This window comes from Dinoponera quadriceps, unplaced genomic scaffold, assembly GCF_001313825.1.
Source record: "Dinoponera quadriceps isolate SergipeBrazil2010 unplaced genomic scaffold, ASM131382v1 scaffold4444, whole genome shotgun sequence".
Classification (NCBI taxonomy): domain Eukaryota; kingdom Metazoa; phylum Arthropoda; class Insecta; order Hymenoptera; family Formicidae; genus Dinoponera; species Dinoponera quadriceps.
The window spans coordinates 1,326,066-1,345,374 of record NW_014558991.1 but is presented as its reverse complement, the minus strand read 5'-3'; the positions used below and the strand labels follow the sequence as shown (position 1 = coordinate 1,345,374).

Sequence of the window (19,309 nt, the reverse complement as noted above, 5' to 3'; positions counted from 1 at the left end):
TTAAGAAAGCAATATGCTATTTTACCGCTCTAATTATGGCAGAAAGATATAGATATATTTTCTATTTTTGTATGAAGAAAACTTAAGAAACGTTAGCATGTTTCAACACATAAGATAGAGGAGAAATATATTAGAGATATATAGTTCAATTAAGAAATATAGGATTGTTATTGCTGATAATGACATGTTATATATCGGTGAATCATAGAATATTACGCAGTGAAAATGTAGAACACACGTTGGGGGGAGAAAACGTATCTAATAGGATATCTTAATTTTTAGTCGTGGGTTGTGAAGTAGATATTACCATTTCTTGTTATATGACTCTTTCTACATGTTGTTGACAGTTCGTATGTGACTGAGACCATATATATTGTAAATAAAAAAATATATGTAAATAAAATTTTTACTTATTACTTATACATGTAAAACGCGATTATCTTTAAGTAAAGGATCAATGTCATATTAATTTATAAGAAAATAAATTTTGTTTAATATTATTATACACATTGTGTTTTGTTATCTACTAATTAACCACATTAAAATTGTATTAGTCAATGTATACATATATAACAATCACAATGTGAATAGAATTCTTCACGTATTATGTTTCTCAATTGAGTTCGTAATCTGTTCGTTTACGTTTCTTAAGATTCACAGCACTTTGCGAGGTTTCGATAACATTCGAACCTTTATTCAGCCATTCATTCAGTTGCTGCTTGGCCTTCCTTCCCGCAAAGAATAGTTCTCTTTCTAACCTTGGCAGTAAATTGTTGAGCGTGGGGTCGGAAATAGGATTCTGTGCCCAGTCCATGACCAATCTAAATCGTGATCTGAAGGTCTGGAAATTGTATAATTATATATAAGCAATGTGTGTGAACATCAGTTAATTCAATCTTAAAACTAATTCAGCACTTACCAGCAATAAACTATCGACAATCATTTCACAATCCCGATTATTGAACTTTTTCAAGTACATTCCTAATTCATAATAAAATGGATTCCATTTATTCAATACAACGGTACATGCATCCGCTAATAAGATTTCTCTATAAAACAGAGAGAAAGAAAAAATTTATTAGAAAAATAATTTCAAATTTTCCATGAATTTATTATATAATACAGTAAGATCCCGCTTAACGCTGTTTTAGTATTACACGGTAGTAGTGAGATTCCCTGAAATCGCACGCGGTATTTGTTGTATATGTGTGCAAATGAAGCGGGCATGCACCAACCATAACCATTTGTATCCGTAAGCGGAATATTCCGTGCATGACGATTGTCTCCTATCCATCGAGCGCAGAATATTCTTTTATCACCGCTCGCGGAATATTCCGCATATGACACAGTTTACATTTTGTTGTCAATGTTTGCGATGTAGCATTATGTATGGATCATTTCACAAAATACCATGTTAAATAAACTCTGCAAACTATTCGGAAGTCATTTACTGTAGAAGTTAACTGTGTATTGTAGAAATTAACGAAAATAATAACTGCCGATATACGGCCGTGCCGGTGATACGGGCCAACCGTCAGTTGAACGCCGCTGATGTCTGAACACAGAAACTTAAGTAGAGTCATAATGCAAATGGGTTAAAATGAGCTCGTTTAACGCTGGAACTTATTGAAACGTATTCCCTGTGTTAAACTAGGTCTTACTGTATATATATGTATACCTGTAGCCTTCTTTATATGTTTTTGGTATATCTATGCTGACTATAGGTTCTCGTGAAATATTCAGTGGTTGTGCCAGCCATAATGGAAGCTCCAACTTTGTACCTGGCTTTAAATCCTCTGATTCAGAAGAAAGATCCAGGAAACCTAATTATATATTATATAATATCAGTAACTAGTTAGTTATATATAAGTTCATATATTCTATACAAAGCATATAAAGTTGTTACAAATATTCTCTTAGCAGTTTATAAATAACATAAATTTTAAACGACTAATATCCAAAGACATTAGTATTATTATAACATATAAAATTGGCTAAATGCGAGACACAGAAATTCCTTCTTTAAACGAAGCAAATATGTTTCTCCGTTTAGTTTTATTTATTGTTAGGATTTTATTTAAAACGAATAAATACTGTTTAATATTCTAACGTACTAAAAGACGCGGTAAAATGAAGAATAACGAAACCCGCATAAACTTACCTAAACGAGGTAATGTAACCTCCACTTTACACGATAATCTTTCCTCCGTGCACAAAATATCCGTCAAAGAAAAGTAATCTGGTGTGTAACTGTACGATAACTTTGCCATTTCCTTCTTCCTCTTTCTTTTCGCAATACATTCTAAACAGTAATGCCAATAATAGCACCAATGAGGCCAATGATGGCACCGAACCACAACGTATACCAGCGTCGCGCGGCCGTATAGTATAGTAGCGACTTGTAGCGGAGATTCTGGAACTAAATTGCGAAAATAACGGGTCTAACAATTCCGTAAACCCGTTATTTCTGTTATAGGAACATTATTAATATAACGGGTTTACAGAATTATTAGAACCGTTATTTCTGAAATTTAGTTCCAGAACCTCCGCTACGAGCCGCCATTATACTTAACGAGAAATTAAGGTCGTGATATGACTATAACGGTGGAGTCAGACGTACTTTCTATTTCTCAAGTAGTATGACTCAAGGGCGGGCGTACTTTCCATTGTAATAAAATAGGCGAAATTAATCAGTCTGTAACTTTCGCAATAATGATGCTATCGAGATCATTCAAAAAGCACATTAAAGCTTGAAGTCTGTAGTTTTAACCACATTAGCTATATTAATGTTGTCGTTAATTTTCGTCAAATATTTCGAGTTAAACGAAAAATGGTGACCACTCAATGATCTGACAGCTGTGAAATTATATATACAAAGCGTAGGCATAAAGATAAGTAATAGAGCAATGTATTAGTTATATACGCTTTAATACAAAAAAATTAAGGCTGAAAAATTAAAATTATATTTATAAATTATATCGCATGTTTGCATGTTAAATACGCGTAAACCCGACGAATTTATCCAATCAATGTAAAGTTAACTGAACTCAGATTTAGTGAAATTTAGTGAATTCTACACTGATTGGTCAAATTTCAATTCATCTCAATCTTCAAGTCCATAGTCTGATACGGGCTTAAGAGATATTAACGTAATGTTCGAACTTCGTGTTGTACGTTAGCGTTTATGATTTTGTCGGTTATTTATGGTGTACAATTAAACGTATAAATACAAATTATGAGATGAGCCCCCTTTATTGACACTTTAACGTACATAATTCAGGTGATACAGAAACAAAGGTCCTTCAACTCGGCAACGAAAGGTATGTCGTGCCGTCGGAGGTTAAGCGTGTCATGCTTCTAACCTAGAAATTATATTTTCAAAACTGACATACCTAGATGCGATAAATCGTATGACTGAACAGCATTTTGCAGATTGGTAAGACGCTTTTACAATAAGAAAAAAAGAAAATTAAAATTTGACAATGATCTTATAATAAGTTACAAGACTCTAACATGCTTTGAGATTCTGCTTCTTTTTTTTATTTTTGTTAACCCTCACAGACAGATTTTGGAAGAATGATAACGCATTTTATTTTTCTGTGAAACAGGATTCTGTGAAATAGGAATTACCAGCACGGCTTAATATGATTACTTTACGAGGCAAGCTGAAGAAAGATAACGATGTATCAAATTCAAAGAACAGAGATTTCAATAAGCGAGTCTCCGTACGTGATAAATTATTGGTCAAAGAGGTATTTGACATTATGGTAGTTTTCCAATGTGGTCATACATTACGTAAGTATCGGCCTGTAATTGATGTATATTATTTCATTCAGGTGCAGGAGATGGAACAGACGCTGCCAGCCACTTGTCAGGTCTCATTCAACGACCCACATCGACTCCACGAATTTACGCTTTTAATTGTACCAGACGAAGGATATTGGATCGGTGGTCGTTTCTATTTTCAAATCTATATACCTGAGGATTACAATATGGCGGTAATTTTGCGATCAATGATTTCACGGTGCTGAATGACAGAAACACTTCATATTCAATTGCATAATTTAGTCAAATTTATAAAGACAAATTTTGAACAGTACCTGCTATAAAATTCTTGTCAGCAGCCTGTTAGTGGAAATACAAAAGTCTACTAACAGAATATGATAGTGGAAATTAAGCAATCTATCGTTCTTCAACTATTTACGTATACTTAAGAACATACTGCGGATTCAACATTCTGCTTGGTTTCTGTTGCCATTTTGCCGTCAAGTTGTGCCAATAGAGTTAATTGTCATTGACAGAATATGAACTTGGAAACACAGATAACTGTGGATCTACCATGGCATTTTCATCAAATTAGCTATCAATTTGCTGGCACGTTGCTTAATATTTTGTTTACCGGAAAGGTATGTTAAAACGAACATTTTACAGCCGCCGAAAGTGAAATGTCAGACGAAGTTATGGCATCCTAATATAAGTGAGGAGGGTGACGTCTGCCTTTCTATATTAAGGCAAAGTAGTCTTGACGGAATGGGATGGGCGCCGACTCGCAAGCTGAAAGACGTTGTTTGGGGTTTAAATTCCCTTTTTACTGTAAGCACATGACGACTATTTATAACGTAACGTTCAATCCTCATCGGCGATTGTGTCCGACATGTATACATTGTGTTTCTTCCAGGACCTCCTAAACTTTGATGATCCTTTGAATAAAGATGCAGCGGATCAGTTTATTAAGGATAAAGAGTCGTTTCGAAGTAAAGTTAGAGACTACGTAATGCAATATGCAAAGAGATGATTAACATTGTAACATTTTAAGGCAAGGACTATTGTCGAATTAATTTGATTGCTCTTCTTTTTTTTTCCGGGTGAACGAGTGAAATAGATTTTAACTTGCTTCAGGATAATACGGTTGATAGATGCGGACGTTGTTATTTGATATCTACTGACTGAACATGGTTTGTCCTAGTTTCGTATTTTGCTAGTCTATTTTTATTGCGAAAAGACAGAGAGAGAGAGAGAGAGAGATTATACTGGAATTGAATAATTTAATTGCTGGGTTGTTATAGCAAAATTTTGTTAATGTGTATACTAAATATTATTTCGATATATGAATAAGAGAAGAGGATTGGAAATGCATCACGTGTACAATAATACTTGTCCTCTTCTGGAAATACTGTAACGCGGAATCTGTAAATAAAGTCGATGTTTAATAATACACAGAGGAAATCGTTCCAACAATCTACACATACGTCCAATATGAAAGAATAACGAGCGCTTGTCACGTGTTGTCAGGCATTTTTCTCAAATATTTATTTATAATATTCGTACAACGCGCGCGCGTAATCAACATTTCTTGCTGAGTCGCAAGAAATTCGATCTGCACTTTGTCTTATCGGGTTGTGTAGAGCGCAATTCATTCGTTTTATACTCGTCGAATTAACGGACGGCTGAAAAAATTCATCGTGTGTGTGTGTGTGTGTGTCTGTGTGTAATTTGACCGCCGACGACATCCCCGTCGGCGAAGCATCGATAATCGAACAGCAGTGGTCTCCGTTATAATTACAATTTGTAACAAATAAATAATAACAAAAGAGGAAACGGAGAAACTCGCTTCTCGCGTCTCTCGTTTCTCATCCTCTCGTCCTCCGTAAAACAGACTAGGCAACGTACGCGAGGTGGTACGTGTTTTATGTGTGTACGTGTGAGTGCGTGTGAATATGTGTAAGATAAATGGAAAATCGCAGTTTGATCGTTAGAACGTGGTGCGCAGCTCTTCTTGTATACTGGTCGACCTGATGAGCTTTTGCTTGGAGCCCAGCAGACTTTCACTCGCCAGACTGTCGCTCTCCGAAGCTAGCTTCAATTTCTCCTCGTGGTACTCCTCGTTGTACTCCTTCAGCCGGTTGCCCAGGAACACCGCCCTCTCGCGTCTCTTGATCATGTAATCGGTCGGCAACAGCCATCTGTGGTCGTGGCACTCGTCCGTCAATGGTCTTTTACTGAAAAAAAAAAAAAAAAATCAATGCGATTATTTCCTCGTATCATGCAGAAGACTGATTTGCATCGTGCATTGCACGAACCTCGGCGCACGCTTGAAGACCAGCATGAGGAACCTCGTGGCCTCCTGGCTCAGCTCCTTGTAGAGATACTCGAATCTGTACCTGACGAAGGATACGTTCTGCCGGGTCTCGTCCGCGTCCTTGCCGCGGAAGGGCGAGACCCCGGACAGTAGGACGTAGGTCAACACCCCGACCATCCAGATGTCCGTCTGGGGATAAACCGGCTCGTCGTTGTACAGCTCGGGCGACCTGTACTCGTGATGGCCGAGCTGCTTCGGCACGGTCGTGCCCAGCCTGCTGACCTTGTGAGCGGAGCCCATGTCAACGAGCTTCACCTGCACCGACCTCACGGACGACATCACCACGTTGTCCGGCTGGATGTCCAGGTGGCAGTAGCCCCGCCAGTGCAGATATTGCAGCCCGTCGAGGATCTGCGTTACCGCGTTCGCCACGCAGTTCTCAGTGTACTCGTGCTTGCTGGAGAAGTAGGTGAGCACGTCGGCGCCCTGGAGCTTCTCCATGACGAACATCGCGATCGGCGTGGCTTTGTACGCCGCCTCCAGCATCGCCAGCCTCTCGTGCCGCAGCGAGCGCAACGCCTCGTACTCCCGGTTCACTTGCTTCTCCGTCTCGGCGTTCAGCTCGAGGATCTTGGCGACGATCACGCGATCGCTGCTCTTCTCCACGCCCTTCACCACCGCGGAGAACTGGCCGCGCGACAGCTCCGAGATGAAGCTGTACTTGCTGGACAACTGCGGCTCCGCCGAGGACCACTCGATCGGCTGTTCCTCCACGGTGTAGTCGATGCGCTGCTTGTCCTCCTCCAGGGCGATCTCCTGCCCGGCTTCGGTCAGCTCCTGCAGGTGCCTCATCGCGCGCGTGATCTGCACCTTCGGGCAGCCAGGCGGCCGGGTCTTGATCAGCTTCGAGGGGATGCCCTTCTCGCTCCAGCCGATGCGATTGCGCGCCGCCAGACGGAAGTTGTAGCTCGTGTCCTGCTTCAGGTCGCGCACCAGGTAGAACTCGTGGTCGATGTTGGAGCCGACGTCTATCCAGGCGATCGAGTCCCCCTCCTTGTACTGAAGGTTGTAGCACAATACCGGCGAGTTGCCGTCGTACTTGGGCTGCTTCCACCGCAGGAGCACCTCCGTGTCCGAGACGTCGGACGTCTGTGAAAAAAGAAAAGCACGTATACAAGTAACTTGGGTCTTTTTTTCTTCTTCTGTGTGTGGAAAATCAAGTTACTTTCCGATATTTCTGTCGATCCAATTCTCGAATTTTTACCGTAAAATTCTCTGCGCGCTAGAACTTGCTTTTCACACTACTTCATCGTCACAGATCCGCAAAGCGGACCATCGGATTACCTCCGGGGAATCCGGACCGAAAGGAACGGTCGCCAAGAGCACCCTGGTTCTAACGACCGTTTGTCCTATCGGGTTCCTCGCCACGACCTTGTATATGCCGATGTCATGTTCTTTCGTGGGGTTGAAAGTGAGTATGGATCTCCCTTCGCCGTCCTCGGTTACTTTCACCCGATTGCTCTCCTGTATGACCATGTCGTTCTTGAACCACTGTATCAGCGGCTTCGGATCGCCCACCGCGAGGCAGACGAGCTGCGCCGGCCTGCCCTCCTGGATCGGGCAGATCTGCGGCTTCTCGCGGAAGAACGGCGGCTGACCCTCCTTCTTCGAGCCGATCATCGCCTCGGCTTCGGCGTAACTGTCCAATCGGGTGCCCAGCTCGTTCTTCAAACGCCTGAGCGTGTACGTGTCCGCCGATCCGTACCGGTTGATGCGCTCTCGCCTCTCGTCGTCGATCTCCTCGTCCATGACGTCCGTGAAGCGACGACGTTCTCGAATAATGGGCGCCTGTGGCGAAACGGAGAATTTGATCTGAGCGTAACGACGACGTAATAGTCTATACTCACCCTCCAATCGAAGCCGTTGTCCTCGGTGATAGAGCGCGAGAATCCCGGGCTGCGGTTGCACGCGACTTTCATGTATTCGCGTAGTCGCACGGGGAAGTCCGTGTCCCGCAGCTGGAGGAGGTACGTGTCCGGCCCGTTTTGATAACTATAAAATTTCATTATTTCTTTACATTTCTGACATCATGCTTGTGAAAATTTTAATGCAAAATTCTTGATTTTTGTCGAGATTAATTTTCATTAGAATTAAAATTTAATTAAATTAAACTTTAATTGTAATTATCTTGATTAAATTAATATTATATAAATATAAATATTTAAATAATTCAAATTAAGTTAAATTCAAGTTAAATTTAATTTTAATTTAATTTAATTTGAATTACTTATATATTGTTGCTCGCATTTATGTCTAGGGATAAAAATGAGAACACATGTTTATGAAAACTTGACGTTTGATCGCTGTAGAATGTCTCTTACTGGCTTTCGCTCTTGATAATTCCGATTTCCGTGTCAATCGGCTCCCTGGACGGCACTTGGTTCTCCCACGTCCTGGCCGAGGGCTTCTTTGGGCTGTAACTCCTGTCGACGCTGGGTTCAGGCGTGAATCTGTGTCCTGGTGGATACACCATTCGCGAGGGATGTTCAAACGCGGTCTCCAACTTGCGCCTGCGATACCACATGCGGCTGGAAGCGTTGCTGTACCAATCGCTGTAAAAATATGCTCTTCGTAAATCGAGACATTTTCCGATCGTACGAAATACATTCCCGGAATTTTTCCTATTCTTATTTTACTCTCTTTAGTCCCCTAATTCTCCGTAAAAATGTAAATTTTCGTTAAAAAAATATGCGGAATTATTTATTACGACACACTTGCTTGTAAATGCATCCTTAGAATATTATTAGAATCCACTTGCCGGTAAAGTTTATAGTAGTTCTTCAAGTTCTCGGACGGTATTCTGTAGGGCTCCGGTGGCAAGCTGTCGATGTAATTGAACCACGGGTGAGCCAAGGCGGTCTTGACGTCCATCCTCTGCTCGACGTTGTACGCTAATAGGCTGCGAATAAAGTCCTGCGCTTCATTCGAAATATTCCTCCATCGCTCGTCGAAGTCCCACTTGCCGGCTCTGATCTTCGTCAACGTCTCTCGGTCGTTCGCACCTCTGAACGGTGATATACCCGACAGCAAGATGTAGGTGATTATACCGACGGCCCACATATCCGCGGGATAGCTGACGCCCTCGTTATTGGTCACTTCCGGTGCGACGTATTCCGGCATACCATACGCCAAGGTCATCAGCCTCGCCTGCGAAATTTTGCGAGCGAGCCCGAAGTCGCCGATCTTCAGGTCGTCTCCGCCGGAGTGGGAGATCAGGAGATCGCCGAGCTGAGGGGAAAGATCATTATTAAATAGAATTAAAGAAAAATTATATACTTAGATTAAGATCATATTGAATGAGAATTAATTAAATCAAAGATTAAGTTAAATTGAAAATGAAAGGAAGATTATTACTAAATCAAATATATCCATCACAGTTATTTGTTATGTCATTGACTTGTAAAAATAAATGCTCACTTTTGCGAGTTACGTTACTACTTTTGAAATTATTTAGAGCTCGAATTTTATATTTAATTTGTTGATTTGAATGCACAAGTGATATAAACGATGAATCTTTCATATAAGAAATAAATTATATAAAAAATAAAAATAAAATAAAAATGTATATAATAAAAGCAAATTTTATATATAACGTACCGTCAGACCAAGATGCGCATAATGATTTCCGTGCATGTACTCCAATCCCCATAACAATTGGCGTATGTAACGAGCAACGTCTATCTCGGTGTAAAATTCTTGTCTCGCAAGAGTGTCTACTAATTCTCCACCAGCCGCTCTAAATTATCGTTAAGGATTTTTCATTTTTATGTCATTCTGCCAGTTTCGAACGTTGTATAAAAAAAAAAAAAAAAAAAAAAAAACTGCAGAATCAATCAAGGTAATCGTAACATATTCCAGTAATAAAAGTATTAATAACCACAAAATAAAAAAATAGTGATTGCCCATCTTGTGGTAATTGTGTAAAACTATTACATATAAAGAACAATAATATTAATAAATATTCCCTATAATATTAATGAAAAAAAAGGCAAATAATTTCAATAAATAATTGTAATTGTACCTCTGTAAAAATAATATTACGCCGCCACGATTACTCTGATGTCACAATTACCTTGACTCAATTATCGTGATTTGAGACATAAGTGTAGTAACGGAAGGATACAGTTCCATAACGAGGGTGACCGAATCGTTGGTCTCGAAAGCGTCGTGCAGCCGCAGGAGCTTGCGATGATGCAGACTGTTCATCGCCTCCATCTCGTTGTACATGAACGGCTTGAGGTCACCGCGACCGTGCATGATCTTGGAGGCGTAATTTCTACCGGTGTTCCTCTCGACCGCGTGGTAGGTGACACCCTGCGTGCCGCGACCGAGTTCGTCGCCCAGGTCGTAGAAGTCGCCGAACGGTTTGTCGCGCGGCTGCACGTCCATCTTGTGCCGGTAAGTTCTGTATCCGTACTCGTGCTCGTTCTCCTCCACGTGGAGTATCACCGAGGAAGATACCGAGCCCGCCACGTTGCCCGCGCTGATCGAGTAAAGACCCTCGTCCTTCGTGATGGCCTCGTTGATGATGAGGGTCGTCGTGTCCGGTTCGGTGAACTGAATCTACCATCCGAAAGCAAACTTGACCAAGAAGATATCTTTACAGACGTGTAATATAAATTGTTTAATGATAAAAATATTAATGATATAACAATGTTTATAACTGTGTTATGCGTCGAATACCGATTCTCTATTGCATGTAACAAAATATAACGGGATAAAAAAAGAATAGAGTACAAAGAGCACGAACCCTGATCCTGGAAGACGAAGCGATGGGTTTCCAGTCCTTGTACCACTTGAGCTCCGGGTAGGGTACGCCGGTGACGCGAGCGACCAGCTGGCCGGTCCTCCTCACCATCACGATGGTCTCGTCGGGTCTCTCGATGAACGTGGGGTACTCGGCGATCTTCAGGTTGACTCTCTGCCTAGCCTCGCCGTGCTCGTTAGTGGCGACAGCCTCGTAGACGCCCTCGTCTCTCTCGAGCATCCTGTTGATGAAGAGGGTCGCCTGGCCGTTCCTGGTGTAGCTCTGGTCGTAACGGCCGCCCGACTCGATCAGCTGGTCGTTGAAATAATACGTCATCTTCGGCTTGGGGTAGCCGTAGACGAACCAGAAGAGGTTGCAGTTGTGGTTCTTCACGCCGTACTGGGTGTCGTACTCTTGACGCAGGAACCTGGGCGCCTGTGCGTAGCCGTCGTGGGGCGGCCGCTCGATGTCGAAGTCCTTCGGAAAGTACGGGCTGGTCTCGGGGCGGAAGTCGATGCCGGGTGGCAGGTAGGGGAAGAACTTGGGCGGCTCCGGCTCGAGCTTGGCCCGGTAGGTCTGGGCGAAGGGCGACGGATCGCTGATGCCGTACTTGTTCTCCACGCGGATGCGGAACTTGTAGTCGCGGAACGGCTCGAGGTTCCGGATGTCGCATACGCAGCTGCGGACGCCGGTGCGCGCGGTGAACCAGTCGCCGTCCGGCAGCTCGCACATCTCCACCAGGTAGGTGACCGGCACTCGCGGCCCGATCGGGATGGACGGCTTCCAGGAGAGGGTGAGATGGCGGTCCATCATGCGGCTGATGATCGGACGGTCCGCCAGCGGCAACGGCACGCCGGACTTCCGGTAATTGTCGAAGTCCGCGTATTGGTCGGCCAGAGGCTTCTTCGCTCGTGGTTCCAAGGCTGAAATCGAAGGAGACTCAATGGTCGAACTATGACTTAGTGAGCAGAAAACCAGCAATCGAACGTTATTGCAACTATGTGCAATAGCGCGAAAATGTTTTTTTTTATAAAAAAACTATCTTTTCATTATTTCACAGAAATGTAATCTACGATCTTTCAGTCTAATGCTTTCCTTTAATACGGGAACTTTTATGCACTTACATTCGTAAATCATCTCGGCGCTGCAGGAGTCCTCACCATGAGGATTGGAAATCTTCAGTACGTACTTGCCGGCATCCAGCTCGTCCACGTTGGAAATCGTCAGTCGCAACAGACTACCTTCCTGATCCATCTTGATGCGATCGGAGGGCCAGATTCGGTCGCCGTTGCGATACCACTCGAAGTCGGGCTCCGGATAGCCGGTGACGCACGCGGTGAACTTGGCCGGCATGCCTCTGTAAACCTCGCAGTCGCCGATCCTCTTCAGGAACGCCGGTGGCTCGATCTTCTGCATCTTCTCGCTGAAATTATGAATTATGTAACTCGACACGGATTCTCGCACATTCTAATTTCTTTTTCGACATCTTATCCTCTTTCCTTAAAAGAAAGATATATATATATAATTTTATACGAGATTTTATAAGATTATCTTCTAAAGAGAAAATGAGGAGGATCTCTTACATTTTGTCAACCACAGCCAAGTTGGCTGCGCACTCTGCCTCACCGCCCTTGTTCACCGCTTTGCATCTGTACCGCCCGGAATCGTCGTAAGAGCAGTCCTTCACGTACAAGCAGCAAGCATCGCCGTCGCGCTTGATCTTGTATTTGTCGTCGTCCTTCAAGATCGGCCTGTCGTTGAAGTACCACGTGACCTCGGGATGCGGTATGCCAGTGATGCGCGCCGGGAATTTGGCGTCGAAGCTGGGCAACTGCTGCAGATCGGTGAACTTCTGCGTGAAGGTCGGCGACTGATAGACCTTCCTGACGATGGCGTTCGCGCCGGTGGTGTCCTCGCCGAGCGGATTGCTCAGCCGGCAGCTGTAGGCACCCGCGTCCTTGACGTTACATGGCTTGATCTCCAGACTGACCTTCCTGCCGTCGCAGCTCATCGTCACGCGTTCCGATGGCTTCACCGACTCGCCGTCCTTCGTCCAGCTCACTTCGGGAACGGGATTGCCGACGAACGACACGTCCAACGCCAACGGCTGACCCTCCTCGACGGACACGTCACGCATGGGATTGGTGAAGGCCGGCTTCTCTTCCGGCGTGTCCGGCCTCGTCTTACTCGCGACGTCCAGTTTGGCTTTGCAGGACGCGGTGCCCTCCGTGTTGCCGGCCACCACTTGATATTCGCCTACGTCCTCTGGCGTCGCCTTGTCGAGGACCAACGCGTGACTGCCGTCCGGCTGGCTGATGATCTTTACGTGCGTATTGTCGGGAACAATCTGAAGACACGTTCATTTTGTTAGACAAATCGACTTTAAAATATTTAAATATATATATATTTTTTTAATTACGTATAAATAATATCAGACACACAATGTTATGTTTTAAAATAAAAAATACGTATCCCAGTGAGCAAGGAGGCATTAATACGACGTTATTTTATTACAATGATATTTTATAACATATAACGTTTTCAAATTCTTAATATTGTGTAACAACGTCATTATTAACAATATTTGCCCCAAACATTAAGAACAATATTTATATAATATAATATAATATGATATATATTAAAACCTCGTCGCCGTTTCGCAGCCATTTGAGCTCGGGCATTGGTTTTCCGACAGTTTTCACCTCCATCTTCACCGGGAAACCTTCGACGACAGTTTGCGGCTGGAGGCTCGCAACAAACTCCGGTCTCTTCTCTTTCTCCTCCACCTCTACTTTGGCGGTGCCGGTGATTTCACCGAGTGTGTTGGACACAATCAAGGAATAGGTGCCCGCGTCCTCCGGACGTACGTAATCGATCTTCAAGCCGATCTGGCCATTCGGCTCGTTCATGAAGTACATCTCCTTCGTGTGCCTCAACGGTATACCATCCTTGAACCATTGCACCTGCGGGTTCGGGAATGCTAATACTTGAGCTTCCAGCTTCAACGGTTGCCCGACCACGGCTTTCGCGTCTTCCAACGGCTTCGTGAACGACGGTTTCCTTCGCGAAGCTGTAAGGAGCACGGACCGCTTCGTAATTAAATTCGCTTAATCAAATCGCAAACTGTTATTGATTTTAGCATGATCTTAATGTTAAATATAATTTTATGCTATTATTAATTTCACATTAATATTCATTTTAATTTTATCCCAATATAATTTCATATTAATTTTAATTTCTGTTATCAAGTACACGAAGAGTTATTTGTAACTGTATTTAATAATTAAATCGACGTTCGATCTTTCCATTTCGCCTCGACGAATTGAAATGGGAAAACCGAACGTTGAGACTCGTAGTTTAAGATTAATGAATTAAAATAATTTCAATGTAAAAACGTTTCACTTACGTGTGACAGCGACGGCGCAGAGCGAGGAATCGTCGCCGCTGGAGTTCGAGACGACGAGCTTGTAGGCGCCGCAATCGGTGGGCTTGACGACGTCGATCGTAAGCTTGGTGGTGCCGTCCGGCAAGGCGGTGATCTTCACGTGATCATCCGGTGTGATCCTCTCGCCGTCCTTGAACCAAGCGACGTTCGGTATCGGACTGCCGTCCACCTTGGCTTTCAGTTCGAGCGGCTCACCCTCGTCGACCTCCATCGACCTCGGCAGCGACGGTCGGCCGAATGAAGGCGCGGTGAACGTCATCGACAAATCGCAGCTGGTCTGCGTGGCGCCAGCGACATTGCTCGCCTTGCACGTGATCTTGCCGATGTCGTCCGCGCAGAAGGTCTTGATAGTGAGGACACTGTCCACTATGCCATCTACATGGGTCACCAACTGGTGCCGGTCGTCTTCCTTGACGATCTCACCGTCCTTCAGCCAGGTGATGCTCGGCCTTGGGATGCCGGTCGCGCGGATCTTCAGGTCGATGTCCTCGCGGTCGCTGCACTGTATCTTCGAAAGGTCCTTCAGGAAGGTCGGACGCTCGGCTGTGGAAAATTCGGATGTCTTTGTATCATGAAAGTATAATAATATGCGAAAGATGAATCATAATCTTGAATTATATATATATATGATAAAAAAAAATTAACTTTGCCTGATAAAATGATTTTCTGTCGCCAATACTTCTGAAGATATCTTTCATACTTCGCGCGTCTATATATTTCACCGTGAGAACCAGATGGACTTACTGTGAGGCGTCAAGGTAGCCTGAGCACTCGCTTCACCCAGGTAGTTCTTCGCCGTGATCGTGTAAGCGCCGCCGTCTTCGAGACTGAGCTTCTTGATGACGAGCTTGTATTTGCAGTTTCTCTTGTCCTCTTCCATGTCGTATCGATCGTCCTTCTGTAGCTCCGTGCCGTCCTTCATCCACGTGATAGCGGGCTTCGGGTTGCCTCTGACAATCGCTTGCCACTCGACTCGCTCGTCAACCGACTCGCTGTGATCTCGGAAGGTGTCGATTTCCGGCTTCAGAAGAAGACTCAGAAACGCCTGGGAGGATACAAGTTTCGGTTATTATCTCGGTTATTGAATGCGTTACATCATTTCCATTACTTACGGTAGACTCAGCCTCGCCCCACTTGTTTATCAGTCTCAAGTTATATTCTCCAGTATCTTCTTTAGTGCATTTCGGCACCTTTAGCGTAACTTTACTCTCTGTCAGCTTGTCCGCCGCCGGACTGTTGGTGATGGTCGCCTTAATTCTAGGATCATCCGACGGGATCTCGAGACCTTTGTAATACCTACGAAATATATTATTGTACAATTGTTATTAAATCATTTCACAACTGACGACTTGTGTCGACTTGGTTATTTATTGGTCAAAACTAGCCGTGTTTTCTACTTTGCAGACAGTACAGCCTGTGTACGCACCATCTTACATCCGGAACCGGGTCGGCTGTGAAGACAGCCCTGAACTCCCCGTCGGTCTTGAGTGCGACGTCCACGTCGCTAAGGGACTCGCTGAATCTCGGCTTGCGAAGATCGTCGACCGTGCCGACGGTCAGGTAACCCTCTACTGTCTCTTCGCCCAGTTTGTTCGTCAAAACGCACATGTAGACACCTTCGTCCTCGAGGGTTGCCTTGCTAAGATCCATCTCATACGACTCGCCGGCCGCGCTGATCCTCACCCGTTCGCCAGAACGAAGCGTCTTGCCGTCCTTCAGCCATACCGCGTCCGGCCTCGGCAGACCAGAGGCCTTCACCTCGAACTGCGTATTCTGCGTCTCGAAGATCGTACGGTCGGTGAGATTCGTGCTCAATACGTGAGGCGGTGCTGCGTGAATAGACGAGAAGAATAAGCCGTGGCTCGTCGGAGGTCAAATAAATAAGAACTGACAGGTTCTTATTTTTTGAAAAAAAAAAAATATATATATATATATATATGTGATGACGGACATAAGCTGAAACTCGATGCTCACATCTAGTGCTGCTCATATCCTTGCTGCTCAATTATCAGGCTGTGCTTTTTTTGTCTATATCTACTGGATAACGTACTTTAACGTACTTACCTGGAAACGAGTTAGGTGGGTGCTCGGCAAGCTGCACGGTGAAGATTATCAAATTATCGACCATCACTCGCTGTGTAGAAAGAGAAAGCCACAACCTTACCTCGATACACAGATCTTTTAAGACGGTGAACAGTAGCAGTGCGGTGCTATGAGTCAGCGTCAAATAAAATAACGGTTTTAAGGATACAGATAGGCAATATTGCGCGGGCGTGGAGGCACAAATATGAGAGATATATTAATATGAATATATTAGAAAAATAATATTAAGAACCTTAATAATATTAAGAATTTATAATATCATTATTACAGATATTAACCCTTTGCGCTCGAGAGGTGCCTCTCAGGCACCACTGGATATGATGCGACAACTCGAGCGGTGCCTCTCAGGCTCGAATCGAGGCGGCAAATCGAGCGATAACGGTGTTTATTTAGATTTGGTCTAACGAATATCGCTTCACGAGTCTACTCCTAGCCCTTTGTGTGTAACCTTATGAGGTAATAGCTACAAAGATGTCTTATCATTTTAAGTTAACTGTGAAAAACTCATGAAATAAGCTAACTCCTCTCGAGTCGCTGATTCGCTCGAGCGAAAAAGGCCTCGAGCGCAAAGGGTTAACACTTTGAATCTTGATTTTTTATTTTGGACATTTAATACGCGTTATTTTAACAGATGAATATTGAGTAGATGGAAATAGTGTTTCAAAGGGCTAAGGTAGATAAAACGTTTTCATGTAAGAATAATGGCAATTTTAAAAGTTGCTAAACCTTTTATGGACGTTTCACGCGAGCACATGCGAGTGAGACACAATGAAAACGTGAGCTCAACAACATGCGAAAGAATTAGCGAGATCTCGATCTGCCAGACCAGAGTAAACAGGGGTGACGCGGTCTGTTCCGACGAGGGTCGTCGTGCTGAGAGATTAGAGTTAGCCGGCGAAGCTACCGATGGAACCTTGCGGCCGTACCTGACTCTCTGCCCGACTCTTTATCGAGGATCTCGTCTAGCACGCTACGTTGCCGTTTAACGCGAGCTAGGAGCTTCTTCATGTCCTCGTCGATCTCCTCGTCGTCGTCGTCAAGAAGCGCTTTCTGAGAACTCTGCCTCGACAGCGTTTCCTCGGCAGCCTTCTTCGGCGATGCGTTCGACATCTCGCCGGAGAATCTCTGCTTCGAGAATCCTTCCTCCTCCACGGCGGCGTCCGATCGATCGAGAGTGCTCTCAGCGACCTTCTTCACCGGACTCACGTCGCTGATCATTGCGCTTTGGACGGGCACGTTCGTCTCCTTCGCGTCCAAATCTTCCTTCTGCAACGTTTGGCCCACCGACGACGGCTCCTCGGAGGAGCGCTCCTCGACGATGGTCTCCGTGATCCGGGAGAGCCTGTGCAGTCGAACGTCCTCCGGCGTTCCGTTGAAGTAGAGCTCGTCGGAGACGCCGTTGGTCGTCCGCTGATCCTCCGGCAGATCGGCCGTCTGCATGTCCTCCGTGCTGACATCCCGCGAGAGCGCCTTTAAAGTCGACTCGTCGTCGGACACGGACACGATCGTGACGCCCCGATTGGCCGCCAGGTTCGACCGTTTCTCCTCCGTCTCCGAGAACTCCTCGACCAGCACGCCGTTCTGCGGCTTCGAGTTCTCCTCTTGCGCGGTATAAGCGTAGGAAGCGACCTCCTCGACGCGGGGACCTCCCATCGAGTCGATACCGAACTCCCGGCACTCGACCTTGGTCGCCGTCATCTTGCTGATCGTGTGACTTTCGTCGGGACCTGCGAACCGCCTGACCTCATACCACTTCGACCGCTAACAGCCCCGCGCGCGAGTCGTCGTCGTCACTGTCGTCCGCTCGTCTCTTTCACAGCAATGAATGAATTGTGAATCGATTAAACGAAACCACCCGATCACGATTGAAGCAGACGTCGACGAGAAACCTCGTGCTGTCTTCGAACAAGCTGGGCTTGCAGGAAACGCAACGCGATTTTCGTGTCCCCGGTGTGTACGTTCGTGTGGTTGTTAGTTTGTCGAGCGAGCATCGTTTACGCGTCCGCGAAAGTCTGAAAGACTGAAGAAATATTTGCCCGAACAATTTTCGTTCAACCAAGCAAAGTTCAGTTGATTTCACCATTCTTTTTCTCAGTGTAGACTGCGCAAGGAGATATCTTTCAGACTTTTGCGTCACCCAGTTGCTCAGAGGGGTGAAGGTTGCATACATTTTTCCAACGTGGTGTGTGTGCGTCAGATTACCTGTGAGTATAGCTTCGTGAGTCGTCGAGGAGGCCACGGAGATCGTGATCGTTTCATTGTCCCCTTGAATTACTCGGACGTTTTGTCTCTCCAGTGTGACGCGACCTAAATTTATACCAGACATTGTTTCGCCAAAAACTACCGTCACAAGTGACTTTTAAATCAGAAACTCTTCGAACTATCTCTTCAAAACGGCTAAATTACGCTAACGAATCCGGACCGAACAAGTGAGATTAATATCACGTGCTCGGCGACCAAATGCTTCGTGTATTCTTGTGTGTATATTTGGTGTGTATGTGTGTGACAAATCACGGACGTGAGTATGCGTCACGCATATCTATCTAACTCTCTGTGAGAGACCGCTCTTACACGTGTAGTTGGAACCAACTCAAGCGACGATCAAGGTGCACAAAATAGTGGTAACGCGAGAAGCGAGATGCTAATTTCCCCCGATCATTAATCCTGGGATGCATGGTTCTTCTTCAATAAAAACTATGAAAAAAAAAAAAAGAAAAAGAGAGACGATATGAAAAGAGAGGTGTCTCTACTGGAAAAATCCGCGGATGGAATGTGGACGGAAAGATCAAACTAGTTGGAAAATAATCGTGAAAACTGCTCCCATGATGCATCCTGGGATTAAAGTATCTCTCAGCATATGATGAGACCTCATAAG

General features: G+C 44.6%; 3 protein-coding genes across 11 annotated transcripts in view; 1 reads left to right on the top strand and 2 right to left on the bottom strand.

Moving 5' to 3' along the window:
* Nucleotides 1–465: 465 nt before the first annotated feature.
* LOC106750050 (DNA replication complex GINS protein PSF3) lies at nucleotides 466–2,373 on the bottom strand. Its single transcript, XM_014630103.1, has 4 exons — nucleotides 2,162–2,373; nucleotides 1,679–1,823; nucleotides 920–1,049; nucleotides 466–841 (listed from the first exon to the last, which is right to left on the bottom strand). Exons 1-4 carry the CDS (start codon nucleotides 2,268–2,270, stop codon nucleotides 614–616), a joined length of 612 nt encoding a protein of 203 aa, XP_014485589.1. The 5' UTR covers nucleotides 2,271–2,373; the 3' UTR covers nucleotides 466–613.
* A 765-nt stretch (nucleotides 2,374–3,138) lies between these two features.
* Nucleotides 3,139–5,213, top strand: LOC106750026 (NEDD8-conjugating enzyme UBE2F-like). Of its 2 annotated transcripts, none has more exons than XM_014630039.1 (5): nucleotides 3,139–3,320; nucleotides 3,609–3,752; nucleotides 3,837–3,998; nucleotides 4,432–4,593; nucleotides 4,679–5,213. In XM_014630039.1, exons 2-5 carry the CDS (start codon nucleotides 3,645–3,647, stop codon nucleotides 4,793–4,795), a joined length of 549 nt encoding a protein of 182 aa, XP_014485525.1. In that variant the 5' UTR covers nucleotides 3,139–3,320; nucleotides 3,609–3,644; the 3' UTR covers nucleotides 4,796–5,213. The 2 variants fall into 2 exon arrangements, with proteins under 2 accessions (XP_014485525.1, XP_014485524.1); XM_014630038.1 differs by having other exon boundaries at nucleotides 3,139–3,436.
* A 70-nt stretch (nucleotides 5,214–5,283) lies between these two features.
* Nucleotides 5,284–19,309, bottom strand: part of LOC106750025 (muscle M-line assembly protein unc-89-like) — a 53,889-nt gene continuing 39,863 nt past the window's right edge. For 6 of the 8 annotated variants that reach the window (XM_014630036.1, XM_014630029.1, XM_014630031.1 and 3 more), the window contains 18 exons: nucleotides 18,637–18,741; nucleotides 17,361–18,161; nucleotides 15,758–16,160; nucleotides 15,444–15,627; nucleotides 15,076–15,376; nucleotides 14,293–14,874; nucleotides 13,532–13,956; nucleotides 12,470–13,233; nucleotides 12,011–12,309; nucleotides 10,890–11,809; nucleotides 10,263–10,702; nucleotides 9,737–9,875; nucleotides 8,898–9,367; nucleotides 8,461–8,691; nucleotides 7,987–8,131; nucleotides 7,424–7,927; nucleotides 6,081–7,228; nucleotides 5,284–5,999 (listed from right to left, as the gene is read on the bottom strand). In XM_014630036.1, the coding sequence (XP_014485522.1) occupies nucleotides 5,753–5,999; nucleotides 6,081–7,228; nucleotides 7,424–7,927; nucleotides 7,987–8,131; nucleotides 8,461–8,691; nucleotides 8,898–9,367; nucleotides 9,737–9,875; nucleotides 10,263–10,702; nucleotides 10,890–11,809; nucleotides 12,011–12,309; nucleotides 12,470–13,233; nucleotides 13,532–13,956; nucleotides 14,293–14,874; nucleotides 15,076–15,376; nucleotides 15,444–15,627; nucleotides 15,758–16,160; nucleotides 17,361–18,161; nucleotides 18,637–18,741 (8,108 nt within the window). In that variant the 3' untranslated portion in view covers nucleotides 5,284–5,752. The remainder of the gene's footprint in view (nucleotides 6,000–6,080; nucleotides 7,229–7,423; nucleotides 7,928–7,986; nucleotides 8,132–8,460; nucleotides 8,692–8,897; nucleotides 9,368–9,736; nucleotides 9,876–10,262; nucleotides 10,703–10,889; nucleotides 11,810–12,010; nucleotides 12,310–12,469; nucleotides 13,234–13,531; nucleotides 13,957–14,292; nucleotides 14,875–15,075; nucleotides 15,377–15,443; nucleotides 15,628–15,757; nucleotides 16,161–17,360; nucleotides 18,162–18,636; nucleotides 18,742–19,309) is intronic. The other 2 variants (XM_014630034.1, XM_014630035.1) reach the window with 1 other exon arrangement.

Bases quoted from the DNA above. Each gene is read 5' to 3' on its own strand.
- LOC106750050 (XM_014630103.1), bottom strand. From the start codon at position 2,270: ATGGCAAAGTTATCGTACAGTTACACACCAGATTACTTTTCTTTGACG. The intron at 1,050-1,678 runs GTATACATATAT...TCTGTTTTATAG, and splicing joins ACATATAAAGAAGGCTACAG to AGAAATCTTATTAGCGGATG. The intron at 842-919 runs GTAAGTGCTGAA...TACAATTTCCAG, and splicing joins TTGTCGATAGTTTATTGCTG to ACCTTCAGATCACGATTTAG.
- LOC106750026 (XM_014630039.1), top strand. From the start codon at position 3,645: ATGATTACTTTACGAGGCAAGCTGAAGAAAGATAACGATGTATCAAAT. The intron at 3,753-3,836 runs GTATTTGACATT...TATTTCATTCAG, and splicing joins ATAAATTATTGGTCAAAGAG to GTGCAGGAGATGGAACAGAC. The intron at 4,594-4,678 runs GTAAGCACATGA...TGTTTCTTCCAG, and splicing joins GTTTAAATTCCCTTTTTACT to GACCTCCTAAACTTTGATGA.